The sequence below is a fragment of the Leopardus geoffroyi genome, chromosome B3 (genome assembly GCF_018350155.1).
Source record: "Leopardus geoffroyi isolate Oge1 chromosome B3, O.geoffroyi_Oge1_pat1.0, whole genome shotgun sequence".
NCBI classification, from domain to species: domain Eukaryota; kingdom Metazoa; phylum Chordata; class Mammalia; order Carnivora; family Felidae; genus Leopardus; species Leopardus geoffroyi.
The window spans coordinates 41,047,962-41,059,631 of record NC_059337.1 but is presented as its reverse complement, the minus strand read 5'-3'; the positions used below and the strand labels follow the sequence as shown (position 1 = coordinate 41,059,631).

The following is an 11,670-nucleotide window of genomic DNA, read 5'->3' as shown; positions in this document are numbered from 1 at the left end:
TCAATAAAAAGTAGGTGAAATTTTGGCTCGTCTACCGCTGTTAGCGGGCACTCAGAAAATGTTGACAAACGGCTGGCTCTCCGCCGCTGAAGGGTCCCCACCTGCGGCCCACTTGGCTCGAGGGGCGGTATCCTGTCCCACCTCCCCCCTCGCTGCCTAATCAGCCCCTCGCAGGACTCGGCGGCGCAAGGGAACGCCCGGGGCGGGGCCAGCTTGGGGCGGGGCCTGCGAGCCCGAGGAGGAGGGGCCGGGCCCGCCGGGGTCGGTGATCTACACCCGGAGAGTCCGCGCTCCGAGCGTTGCGCTCGGAGGGGCTCGAGCCGTGGCGCGGATGCTGGAAGTTCACATCCCGTCTGTGGGACCTGAGGCCGAGGATCCCAGGCAAAGCCCAGAGAAAGGCCACATGGTGAGCGGGGGGCAGTGGATGGGAAGGTACGCGGGGACCCGCCGGACTCCCCCGCGCCGAATGTATTGGGGACCCCGCGCCTGGGCTGGGGCGTCTGAGCGCGGCAGATCAGGCCGTCAGAAGACGGCCTGCCGAGGGTCTCGGGCCGCTTGGATGTGCCAGCTCCGTGGACGGTGGTCCAGGTTCACAAGGGACTGCAGGGAACTGGGGGGAGGCTCTGTCCTCCCCCTTTCCTAAACGTGTGAGGAGCGTGGGAGGGTCTCCGGAGAGTGGCGGGGTTCCTAGGCCGCTTCGTGCGGGAGGGTGGGCGTGTTGCGGGCGCGGGTCCTGCTGAGCCCTCCTGCGGGGCCTCACGCGCACCTGGCCGCTCGCCCGCGCCCGCCAGGTGTTCCGAGTGGAAGTATTGTGCCGCGGGCGCAGGCACATCGTGCAGAGGCGCTACAGCGAGTTCCACGCGCTGCACAAGAGGGTGAGGCTCAGCCGCCGACTCACCGACCTCGGCCTGGTTCCTGCCCACCTCCTGGGAGACGAACTGCGGCCCCAGTCTCTGCCACCCCCGTTACCGCCCCAGTTCCTGTCCTGGGCACAGACCTCCCTGCGGGCTGCGGGGTGGGCGCAGAGGGGCAGGGTGCAGCCTGTACTATGGGTGCCAATGTGTGGCCGGCCAGACCTCGGGCGTTTGGGGGAGGAGGGTGCTGGGGCCTCTCTCCACCCTGTCCCAACCATCACTCATTAGGGTCTTGGAGGTGGGGAGGCCTGGGGAGAGACTCTTGGCTAGGCCGAAGTGAGCTTGAGGGCTCAATCAGGATGCTTTGATGGCACCGCGGTAACCTCCTGGCAGATCAAGAAACTGTACAAAGTGCCCGACTTCCCCTCAAAACGCCTGCCCAACTGGAGGACCAGAGGACTGGAGCAGCGGCGGCAGGGCTTGGAAGCCTATATCCAGGTGTGCATGGGGTTCACGCTGCTGCCCCCCAGCCTGCTGGAGCAGAGGTGCGACCCAGAGGGAGAGGTGCGGGGGCATGGAATGAAGGAGACCCACATCTTAAGCATGTTATTTACTACCCCAAGCCTCAATTTTCTGAACAGTAATGGGTCCAAACAGCCCTTTCAGTACTGATAGAAGGGAATGAGGTAACACGGAGGCAGGTGGTTTCAGTTCACTGAAAGCTAGCTCTCTTCCCTCCAGGGTGAGAGCGTGTGCTACCCTCAGTGATGAGGATTTGGGTGGAGACCCCCCCTCTTCCCCACACAGTGATGCCAGATTATAGGCCAGGTTGGCTTGCTGGGCATACGACCCATGTAGTTACTCAGGGCCCAGGGCTCAGAAGGGCCCAAACTTGGTTTCATGCTCTGCTCTGGCTTAGTCATTTGGGAAGGCCCCCATCGTTTCCATTTTGCACTGGGCTCTATGTTAAATAGCTGGGTCTGATTATAGGTTTCCTCTGTTCTCCTCCCCAGGGTGTCCTGTACCTGAACCAGGATGTGCCCAAGGAATTACTGGAATTCCTGAGCCTTCGGCACTTTTCCACAGACCCTAAGGCCAGCAACTGGGGGTGAGCACCTCTAGGGGCCATGGCCAGGCAAGAGAGAGGGGCCCTAGTGTTGAGGGGACAAGGGCTCCCTGAAGTAAGCAGGTGAGGCAAGGTTTTGGAGGCAAAGGCCTGATTCTTCCTTGAGATATGGCCTCCCTCATTAGCTTTCTTGCTCTGGGCAGAGGGACTGTTTTCTGGACCGTCTTGGTTTACCCCAGCTACCTCCGGAACTGAGCTTGTTACAAATAGAAGTAGTGGTCCCCTGGGAGGTGTGGTGCTGGGCTTGTGTGTCTCCACCCCTTCCTCACGCGCGCGTGCCTCCCCCCAACTCCTAGCCCGACAGCCGCTCACAGCGGGTCTCCTCTTTTCAGTGCCTTGGGGGAGTTCCTGCCCAAGAACAGCAGGCAAGTGGAAGCCCCACCCACCCCCCCCCCCGCCCCCAATTCCCCGCCCAACTCAGGCTGCCCCCTAGTGGCCTTGTGCCTGCTGGTGTCTGGCCTCTCCCAGCAGTCCAGGTATCTCTGTTGGGATCTATCTATCTCCTGAGACCACTTCTCGCTCACCTTCCCTTTTTGGGTGCTTGGTGATCTTAATCCCTAGTCTCCACCTGATAGGAGACCCTGCCCCTGCCTCGCCTCTCCTTCCACTATTATGACTCTCCTCCCCTACCCCCGCCCCCCCAGCTCCCAGCTCCACCACCGGCCTGTCATCAGCTTCTGCATGGATCCCTACGTTTGCATCCCATCCCCAGGTGAGGGGTGGGGGGATGGGCTCTGACCTATAATCTATATTTAGGGCCTAGGTAGCAGGGTGGGGAGTCAGGGGCGAACTTGCATTTTTCAGCTCAGGACCCCCAGGCAATATCTCCCTCCTAATGCCCTCCTTTGGGGCGACACCTATCCTGCTGCTCCTATAGCCTGCTTTCTATTCTCATTCAGGAGGCAGACATGGTGAAATAAATTTGGCTCTCCTGGTCTCCATTCTTCACCTGCTTGGCTTTACCAAGCTCTTGTGAACAGGATGTGAGCCAGGAAAGCCAAGGCCCCATTTGGGGTGGCCAATTGTTGTTACCTCTGGCCTTGGTGGGGACTCCTGCTCCTGAGGAGGGGGCTGAGCCTATGGGTGCAGGGGCTCTAGCAGCTGCAGGCCTGAGGCTGGGCCTGTCCTACATCAATTTCTCTGTGGTCTCCTACCCCTTCCTCCCTTTTTCCTTCTGTCCCACAGAGCCTCTGTCCAACATGGTGGTGAATGGCGTGCTCCAGGGCCTCTATGGCTTCAGCACCAGCTCAGCTAAAGCCCAGTCCGAGGCTCCCTGTCACCCTGCTCCTTTGCCACCGATGCCCTGACCAGCCCAGAGGTCTGTGGGCCACCTGCCAGGACAGGCATGTGCCTCAGTGTATGAGCCCCCTTCTCAGAGGCTGGGTCCCCCTTGGCCCGGACCCAGGATTTAACCACCCCAGATGCCAGGGCAGGGACAACAGGGGATAAGGAATAAAGGGAGAAGTCCAATTTAGATGTAGGCTTTGAAAAGAGACTGGTGTATTTCTTCACCTACCCCAGAAAGGGGCAGGAGACAAGCAAAGGTTGAGGCACAGTAGTGGCAAAGGTTAGAAATGAGGACTAAAAGCTCCTGCTTGAAATTCTGTAGGCAGTGTCTAGAGAAAGGGGTCAGACCAGAGCCTCAGATGGGGACAGGCACCCCCTGCCCCAAGAGTCCCAGACATGCTGGGACAGAGACTTGAGCAGGTGTTGGAGGCCTAAGAACTCAGCCCACACTGGTTTAAAAAAAACCAAACCACCTTTTTTTTTATTGGTCAGCATGGATAGGAGTTTGTTACAAAACCGGGCCTGGAGGCCTATGGAATGTGAGGTGAGGAGTCCACTCCGTCTGATGCCAGCACTAGGGCCAGTGCAGCATGGAGCCGTGTGGCGGGCCATCTTTACCCACCCACCCCACCCCCTCCCTGGAGGGCAACAGGGCCGCACAGATGGTGGCTCAAAGGGAAGAAGTCCCTGGGGGCCTACTCCTTGGCGATGGCAAAGGGCTTCTCCACCTCGATCTTGCCACAGTCTGCGATTGTCACATCCTTCAGGGGCTTGTCCCGACTGTCTGTCTTGGTGCTCTCCACCTTCCGCACTACCTCCTAGAAAGGAAGGCAGAAGCAGTAAAGCAGAGAGGTCAGGAGGTCCCCCTCTCAAGGGAGACAGGCCTCACAATATGGCCAGGGAGGGAAGAGATGCCCACATGAATAGCATGCCAAGCTCCAGGCACCAAAATCCTAATAGAAGCATAGCCAGGTGACAGGGCAGGGAGAACCCAGAAAATGCAATAGTTTTGATCCCTGAAGTACGAGCCAGGCTGAGCTAAGGGCAAGGAGGAAGAAAAAGGTGGCTGGGGAGTGGGCACCAAGTGGCTTCTCAGGGACATCATGTTAAGCCCTGTCCTATACAAGTCAGGGTGGTGCCTGCACATCACTAGGTGAAATGGAGGCACCTGTACAGCCTCAACAGGCCTCCTCCCGAGCCGGTGCCTGGAGCTGGAAGAATTGAGAACTTGGGGGCATAGAGTAGTAGGGTAGTTCTTAATTCCCCCCAAGTTTGTAAACATGAACACTGGTGTGAATCTGGGTCCCCTCTTGGGAAAACGATAAAATATACAGTGCTTTCCTGATGAGAGCTGCCCAAGTTTAACCCCTGAAACTCACCATGCCTTCCAGAACTTTGCCAAACACTACGTGCTTGCCATCTAGCCAGGCTGTCTTAACCGTAGTGATGAAGAACTGGGAGCCGTTGGTATCTTTGCCTGCATTGGCCATGCTCACCCAGCCAGGCCCGTAGTGTTTTAGCTTGAAGTTCTCATCAGGGAAGCGTTCACCATAGATGCTTTTACCTGGGAAGAAAGAGTAGGTCAGGGAGCTGGGTAGGCCCAAACCCAGCAGATCTTTGGGGTGAGGATTCCAGGGACTCAACCTGACCTCTGTGCCAGGCCAGGCTCAAATGGATTAGAAGGACATAAAAGCTGTGCTCTTCCTACCCTCTGGTCTTGGAGCCAAATCATGCTGACAGACCAAGTGGGGCACGATGCCAGGCTGATTTAGTGAACAGCTCACCTGATCGATTACTTTGAGAATAGACTTTAGTGGCTTTTAAATAAGGCACAGATCAACAGCTACCCTTAGCTACGGCCTGAGAGGTCTGCCATAGGAACTCTGAGGGACTTTGGTGCAGAGAGGTGCTGTGCAGGGGACATGGGAGGGTAAGAGCTCTCCAGAAGAAGAGGACAGCTTTTGTTCCTAATGGCACAAAAGATACTGAGAGGAGGCGGGAGGGGCTGCCATTTGAGTTCTGGAAAATCAAGAACCTCTTATTAATGAACACAAAATAAAAGCTGCCTGTTGATGTGTGTGGTGTGTCTTTCCACGAGGGGTCTGAGGCCAGAGGGTAAATGACAAAGGGAGCTGGGCAGACCCCTATGCCATTTCAGAGATCCTCCCTCAAGTTCTCAGAGATGCTTCCAGGAGAAATCCTGTCTTGTTTTACCCAACACCTTTTTTTTTTTTTTTAATGTTTATTTTTGAGAGGGAAAGAGAGAATCCCAAGCAGGCTCCATGCTGTTAGCATGCAACTCACAAACCATGAGATCATGACCTGAACCGAAATCAAGAGTCAAAGGCTTAACTGAGCCACCCAGGCGCCCCTACCCAACACCTTTCAGACTCACCTACAAAACTCCTTTTCCTTCCTCAGTACACCTTATTTTCACCCTGTGGTTCCAGACAGCTGCTCTTCAGGAGGTATTTCTGACTGTAGTAGGTGGGGAAGTCTGAACCTGAGAGTCACTAGATGCTGACAGGGACATCTCACACCCAGGCTAGGGAGGAACCCTGCCCTCTGCAGTGACTCCTGGCTCGAGTGCTGGCTAAGATCAGAGTCCTCTTTGTAAATCTCGATCAACTGCAGGATTTCCCTACATCTGTACTTCAATCACTTTCCCAACACACATGGACTCCCAAACTCAGATGAATAGCTTGAATTAAAGTTCAACATACTGTCTTCCCCTCCAGACTTCAGTTACTCTTTTGACACCTTTTCCTTTGCACATTGTCCATATGGTTCTCACCCCCGTTAGCTGTGCATTCTTCCTCTGCACTCCTGCTACCCCCACTGCAGGTACAGCTAATGCTCAGAGCGGTAACGGAGTATGCTGGAGAACCCTTGTGAGCATCTTAAATGTATAAACTGCCACATCACCCTCCCTAAAACTCCTCTGCGACTGGGTCTTCCATTCAAGTCCTCTGTGGAACTTCATGCAGGACAAAGCCCAGGTTGCCAGGTCTGCCCTGGCCCACCACTCTGGGACCCCAGTGTGGCATGTGCTCTACTTCCATCCCCCGACCCCATTATTCCGCCAAGCTCCTGTGGCATAACATAGCTGGGTTCACCTTAGCCCTTCCTCTTTGTCCAAATTCTCCCCAGCCAGGACCCCAGTTCAAATCTTCCCTCATATTCACAAGGCCACTTCCTGATCAGCTTGGCCAGGAAGTGATTCCTCTGCTTGTTGGCACTTTGAAAATGGCCGGATTGATTTACCATAGGCCGGGCACCTACTACGCAGAACCCCCAACTCATCCCATTCTTTAGCAGTGAAAGCAAGTTGCTGTCCCCCTGATTTTTGCACCCAGCACCTACCATAAAGCCTGTCCCGACAGATATCTGTTGATGGGGTGAGGGGCAGCCTTAGTCTTGAGGGAAGAGTATGCTGGGCACCCAAGTACGGTGAGCCCTCCCATGGGTTAGGTAAGTCCAGGCTATTTGTCTCTCTGTCCTATGTGTACAAGTAATGCAAAGGGGAGATTCAGTTGGCTCTTGCCAAGTGGTCTCTGGTGGGAGACTGCCAAGGGGAGCAGCTGCTCCCACCCTCGCTGGGGCTTCCAAGGTTGCCCACTCAGGCTTTGCACGCATGACCCAGTATCACCCACATGGTAGACTTTGCTTCCCTTCCCCCCAGGGGGTATTTAGAGAAAAGTCATCAACGCTGCAGGCCTTGATTGCCAGGTCTGTCAGCGGGGTAAGATCCACATGACCCCTCATTTCTCCTCTCGTACTGGGTTCCCTGTACAAAGAAGGCTGCAGCTGGTCTCAATGCAGGTGCCAGTCCTGTCTCTGGACCTGGGCGAAAATGAGGCCTTGTCTACCCAACACAGCCCAGCTCTCCCCTGTGGGAAGCTGCGTTAACAGATCCTATAGCCTAGACGACCTGATGTTACCTCCAGTGCCATCTCCTCGGGTAAAGTCTCCACCCTGGATCATGAAGTCCTTGATCACACGATGGAATTTGCTGTCTTTGTAGCCAAATCCTTTCTAGAAAAGGGAATGAAAAGGTGAGAGGTGGCATGAGGCACAGGCAGATATTAAGTAGGCCCTGCAAGAGCCTAGCCCACAACTCATCATGGAAGAGACACCACTGCTGACCAGATTCATCATTCCATGTGCCAGTGAGTGAACAGTTCCCACAGGCGAGGCATGGAACACACAGATCCAGGAGAGGGGCTAAGACTGCACATTCCTCTGCCTTTATATAATTCCCAGACTTTACACAATTCTACTTCACATAATGTTTCCACCTTTCCCCTCTTTTTTTTTCTAATCATAGAAACAGATGCATGAAAACTGCTCAAATCACATCAAAAAGCTACCTAATTCAATGGAAAGTTATAATAGGAACTTTTTTCCTTGATAATTTTTTAATTCCAGTATAAAAACATACAATGTTATATTAGTTTCAGGTATACAATATAGTGATTCAACAATTCTATACAGTATTCAGCACCCATTATGGTTAAGTGTACTCTTAATCCCCTTTGCCTATTTCACCCGTCCCCCAACCCCAGCCCCTCTGGTAACCACCAGTTTGTTCTCTAGAGTTAAGAGGAATACAAACTTTCTTAAATGAGGCACTACTGTTTCTTTAAAACCTGGGAAGCTCTGGGCCCTTCACCCTTAAAAGAAAGTTCTGGTTGCTTTTCCTTGACTACTGAAATGTCTTAAAAATAAACAATCTTCTTGGGTGCCTGGGTGGCTCAGTCGGTTAGGTGTCCGACTTCAGCTCAGGTCACGATCTCGTGGTCCGTGAATTCAAGCCCCGCATCGGGCTCTGGGCTGATGGCTCAGAGCCTCGAGCCTGCTTCCGATTCTGTGTGTCTCTCTCTCTCTCTCTCTGCCCCTCCCCCGTTCATGCTCTCTCTCTGTCCCAAAAATAAATAAACGTTAAAAAAAATTATAAAAAATAATAATAATAAACAATTTTCTCCAAAAAAAAATCTATTTCTGAATTCAGTTTATAAAACCCACAAGATGCGACAATAGTGGTTCCCAGTACTATGGGTCGGCAGTACTCTGTGAGGGTACTCACAGGAGCAGTACTCCTGGTATAGTTGGGCCAAGCTCTGCACTTCAGTTTCCTGCCAGCCCTACTTGCCAATTTCACTTCATTTGAGTTTGACTACCTCTGCTCTGGTCACTTACCTCTCCCGTGGCTAAGGCCACAAAATTGTCCACTGTTTTTGGAACAGTCTTTCCAAAGAGACCGATGACCACCCGGCCTATATCTTCATCTCCAATTCGCAGGTCGAAATACACCTGAGGAAGAACACCATTTCAAAGTCAGCCTTTTTAAAGGGGCCTTGTTAGGGAAGGGAGGGGCCAAGAAGCTACCATGAAGGTAGGAGAGAACAGAGCGGTATTTTGAAAACAGTGATTCCGAACCTGATTTTGGTAGTGACAAAAACTCTACCATGAGAATCTAATGAAGACTCCAGACCCTTCTCCTAGAAAATGTTTGCGCTCTCCTTAAGATTATAGCGTGCCAAACCACCTTTAGTCTAATTAAATAATGAGCACAGATTCTAGAAATGAACATCAAAAAACCATAAACAGGCGAGCCTAAGCTTGCCACGCACGTTTAAACTAGATTGTTGTGTTTTGTAATTGGAAGTGGGTAAAATCTGGCCCAAGTAAAGAAAGGATTCTGTTTGGCAGACGTGATCTTTCACCATTTCCCCAGCGCTGGACAGTATTTGCAAAAAGACTGCTCTGAGGCTGACAGTGGCAGCCCCAGCTGGACATGCCCGGCGTCGGCTCCTGAAGCACGGCAAGGGCTGGGGTGTTGGGGAGGAGCCGAGCATTCTCCGGTCTCAACGAGCAGGACTGCACGGACGCCACGAGGCCACAGCCGAGAACCTAGGGAGAGGCTGAGCCAAAGTTGAGGACGCCTGGGCCTGAGCTCCGGGAGCCTAAATGCCTCGGACACCGCTAACCAGCGGCGCCGAAGCCGGAACCCGGGGGACGGAGGGTGGGCCTTGCCAGGAAGGTTGGGATAGGGGAAGACGGACCTTGACGGTGACTTTGGGCCCCTTCTTCTTCTCGTCGGCCGTGGAAGGACCTGGCAACAGCAGGAAAAAGACGGAGCCCACGATGAGGGCGGCGGCGAAGAGCAACTTCATGTTCCGCTCGGAGAAGCGCAGCATCCACCGGGCGAAGCGAGCGCGGCCCGGGCAGCCGAGGGCCGGAAGAGGGTGGGGACGCGTCAACGTGGGCACCGGCGCCTCCACCGAGCGCGGCCGCGGGGGGGAACCGGGGCTCCTACAGGCCTCCTGGCAGGAGGCGAGGCCTGTTTCCCCCCTCTAGGTCGGCGCCGTGTAGTAGGTCCCCGTAGGGGGCGGAGCCCGCCTCGCGGTCCCTGCTGGCTGAGACGCGGGCTCGTGGGTGGCTGCCACGTTACTGTGGCCTCATTGGCTCCCCCGCAAGCCAACGCCCACCCACGGGGAGAGGATCCCTGAAGGCGGCACCACCCGGCCCTGGAGAGCGCGCGGATTGGGTCTCTGAGGAGACTACAAGCCCCAGCATGTAGAGCGATGGGTCCCTTGGCCGGCTCTGTCTTTGTGGGAGTGGAAGTCTTTTGGAGGGTCAGTTTATGTTAGGAAGTCGGTGGATAGCGGGAGAGAAGGCACTTGTTATTTTCCGAATTGGGCCAGTTAAGCATTAGCCACCATCAGTTTGGGTTTAAATATGGTAGCTTCCCCAAACTCGGGGCATGTTTGTGCTTACCCAGAACATGACCTTATACTGCTCCTACTTGTCTTGTAAAACTTGCTTCAAACCCTTTTGACTTAGTCCATGTCACTATACTACCTGTTCTCTGGTTTTTACCGTGCTTACTGCTGTATGTATGAGTCAGTGCACGCTTTAATATTGTATACTCTGGTTCTTAACTTCCTTTCTTTGCCTATTTTTCCAAGTAACCGTTTTGTGTGCGTGTGAGCAACGGATTGTGTTGCACTGATTTTGTATATAACTCCGCCAACACTGCTGCAGGGCTGTGTTCAACAAATTTTGGTTGCAGTAACGTCATATTTAGTACTAAGGTGGGAAATAATACCTATGAAACGGCCTGGGTTCAGGCGCCCCACTCAATGCTGTTTTTTTTGTTTTTTAATGTTTATTTTTGATAGAACATGCGTGCGTGTGGCGGGGAGGGGCAGAGAGAAGGAGGCAGAAGATCCTAAGCAGGCTGCTCCCTGTCAGGGCACAAGGCCCGACCCCCAGATCATGACCTGAACTGAAGTTGGTCACTTCAGTGATTGAGCCACCCAAATGCCCTTAAAATCACTTTTTGAAGCTTAATATAGAAAGTCTTGGTCTTCACAGCCCAAATTCTAGGTGGGCACAGCTCCCTTTCAATTAGTTGAGCCCTGCAATTTGTTGTCTTTATGAGGTGCTGACCTAAGTTTGAGGTTATGCATGACCACTGGCATTAATTTGTCCTTGCTTACACTGAGGTCACTGCAGTCAGGCTGCAAAGTTTCCACAGTTCTCTCATGTAAACACAAGTGATGTTTGCTGTTTCTAATCCTCACACCTCAATCCGGTAAAGGTTCTCCTAGGTAAAACTGTTGCACTGACAAAGTTGATCTTCTGATCCTCCGACCATTTTTTTGGTCAGGCCTCTTTCCGCACTCACTGGTCTCATGCCCTCCATAGCCATTGAGAAAAAATGTTTACCAAACTATGTTTTTTCAAAGTAGCCTCCACCTGAGGAGCTAATGCTAAAACACATAAAACCTGCCTCCTCCGCACCTCCCCCCCACTTTCGAAAGAAAAAAAAGCTTGATGGATAAAATGCTCTCTGTGTGAAGTTTTTCTCTCATGATGATCTTAAGTGTCTTCTGCTTACTTGCCTACCCAGTGAAAAAACAAATCAAGTAGTAATTAAGTAGTAACAAAAAAGCTGGAACCAATCATGCCGATTGACAGTTACTTTGTGGCTATATATATATATATATATTTGTGATTTTAATTGCACATCAGTTTTATCCCCTGTGTAGATGTTCATTAGTAGAGCATTATAAAGCTTTTCCAAAGCTGTTCCACAGAGTACATCCTAACTTCCTGATGTTCTACCACCTAAGAACCACAGGGATACAGGAACCAGTATGTGAGTGATGAATGTCCACGTTCTGCCAGGAATATTTAAAGTGACCAACAGGGGGCGCCTGGGTGACTCAGTCGGCTCAGGTCCTGATCCCAGGGTCAGGGGATTAGAGCCCAGCATCGGGGCTCTACACTCAGTGTGGAGCCTAAGATTCTCTTTCTCTCCGGGGGGGGGGGGCACCTGGGTGGGTGGCTTAGTTGGTTGAGCATCCGACTTCCGCTCAGGTCATGATCTTGCGG

At 53.1% G+C, this 11,670-nt stretch overlaps 2 protein-coding genes across 7 annotated transcripts; one reads left to right on the top strand and one right to left on the bottom strand.

The window, feature by feature from the left end:
• The first annotated feature begins 231 nt into the window (after positions 1–231).
• On the top strand, positions 232–3,873 carry SNX22 (sorting nexin 22). 6 transcript variants are annotated; one of them, XM_045447928.1, is made up of 7 exons: positions 232–406; positions 792–875; positions 1,248–1,352; positions 1,868–1,962; positions 2,277–2,456; positions 2,625–2,692; positions 3,166–3,873. In XM_045447928.1, exons 1-7 carry the CDS (start codon positions 332–334, stop codon positions 3,285–3,287), a joined length of 729 nt encoding a protein of 242 aa, XP_045303884.1. In that variant the 5' UTR covers positions 232–331; the 3' UTR covers positions 3,288–3,873. The 6 variants fall into 6 exon arrangements, with proteins under 6 accessions (XP_045303884.1, XP_045303885.1, XP_045303886.1 ...); XM_045447929.1 differs by having other exon boundaries at positions 233–406; positions 2,313–2,456; XM_045447931.1 differs by having other exon boundaries at positions 235–406; positions 2,277–2,345.
• On the bottom strand, positions 3,721–9,523 carry PPIB (peptidylprolyl isomerase B). The gene is made up of 5 exons (XM_045447934.1): positions 9,333–9,523; positions 8,467–8,580; positions 7,209–7,302; positions 4,647–4,831; positions 3,721–4,085 (listed from the first exon to the last, which is right to left on the bottom strand). The coding sequence occupies exons 1-5, from the start codon at positions 9,465–9,467 to the stop codon at positions 3,963–3,965; spliced, it is 651 nt and encodes a 216-aa protein (XP_045303890.1). The 5' UTR covers positions 9,468–9,523; the 3' UTR covers positions 3,721–3,962.
• Between the last annotated feature and the right edge of the window lie 2,147 nt (positions 9,524–11,670).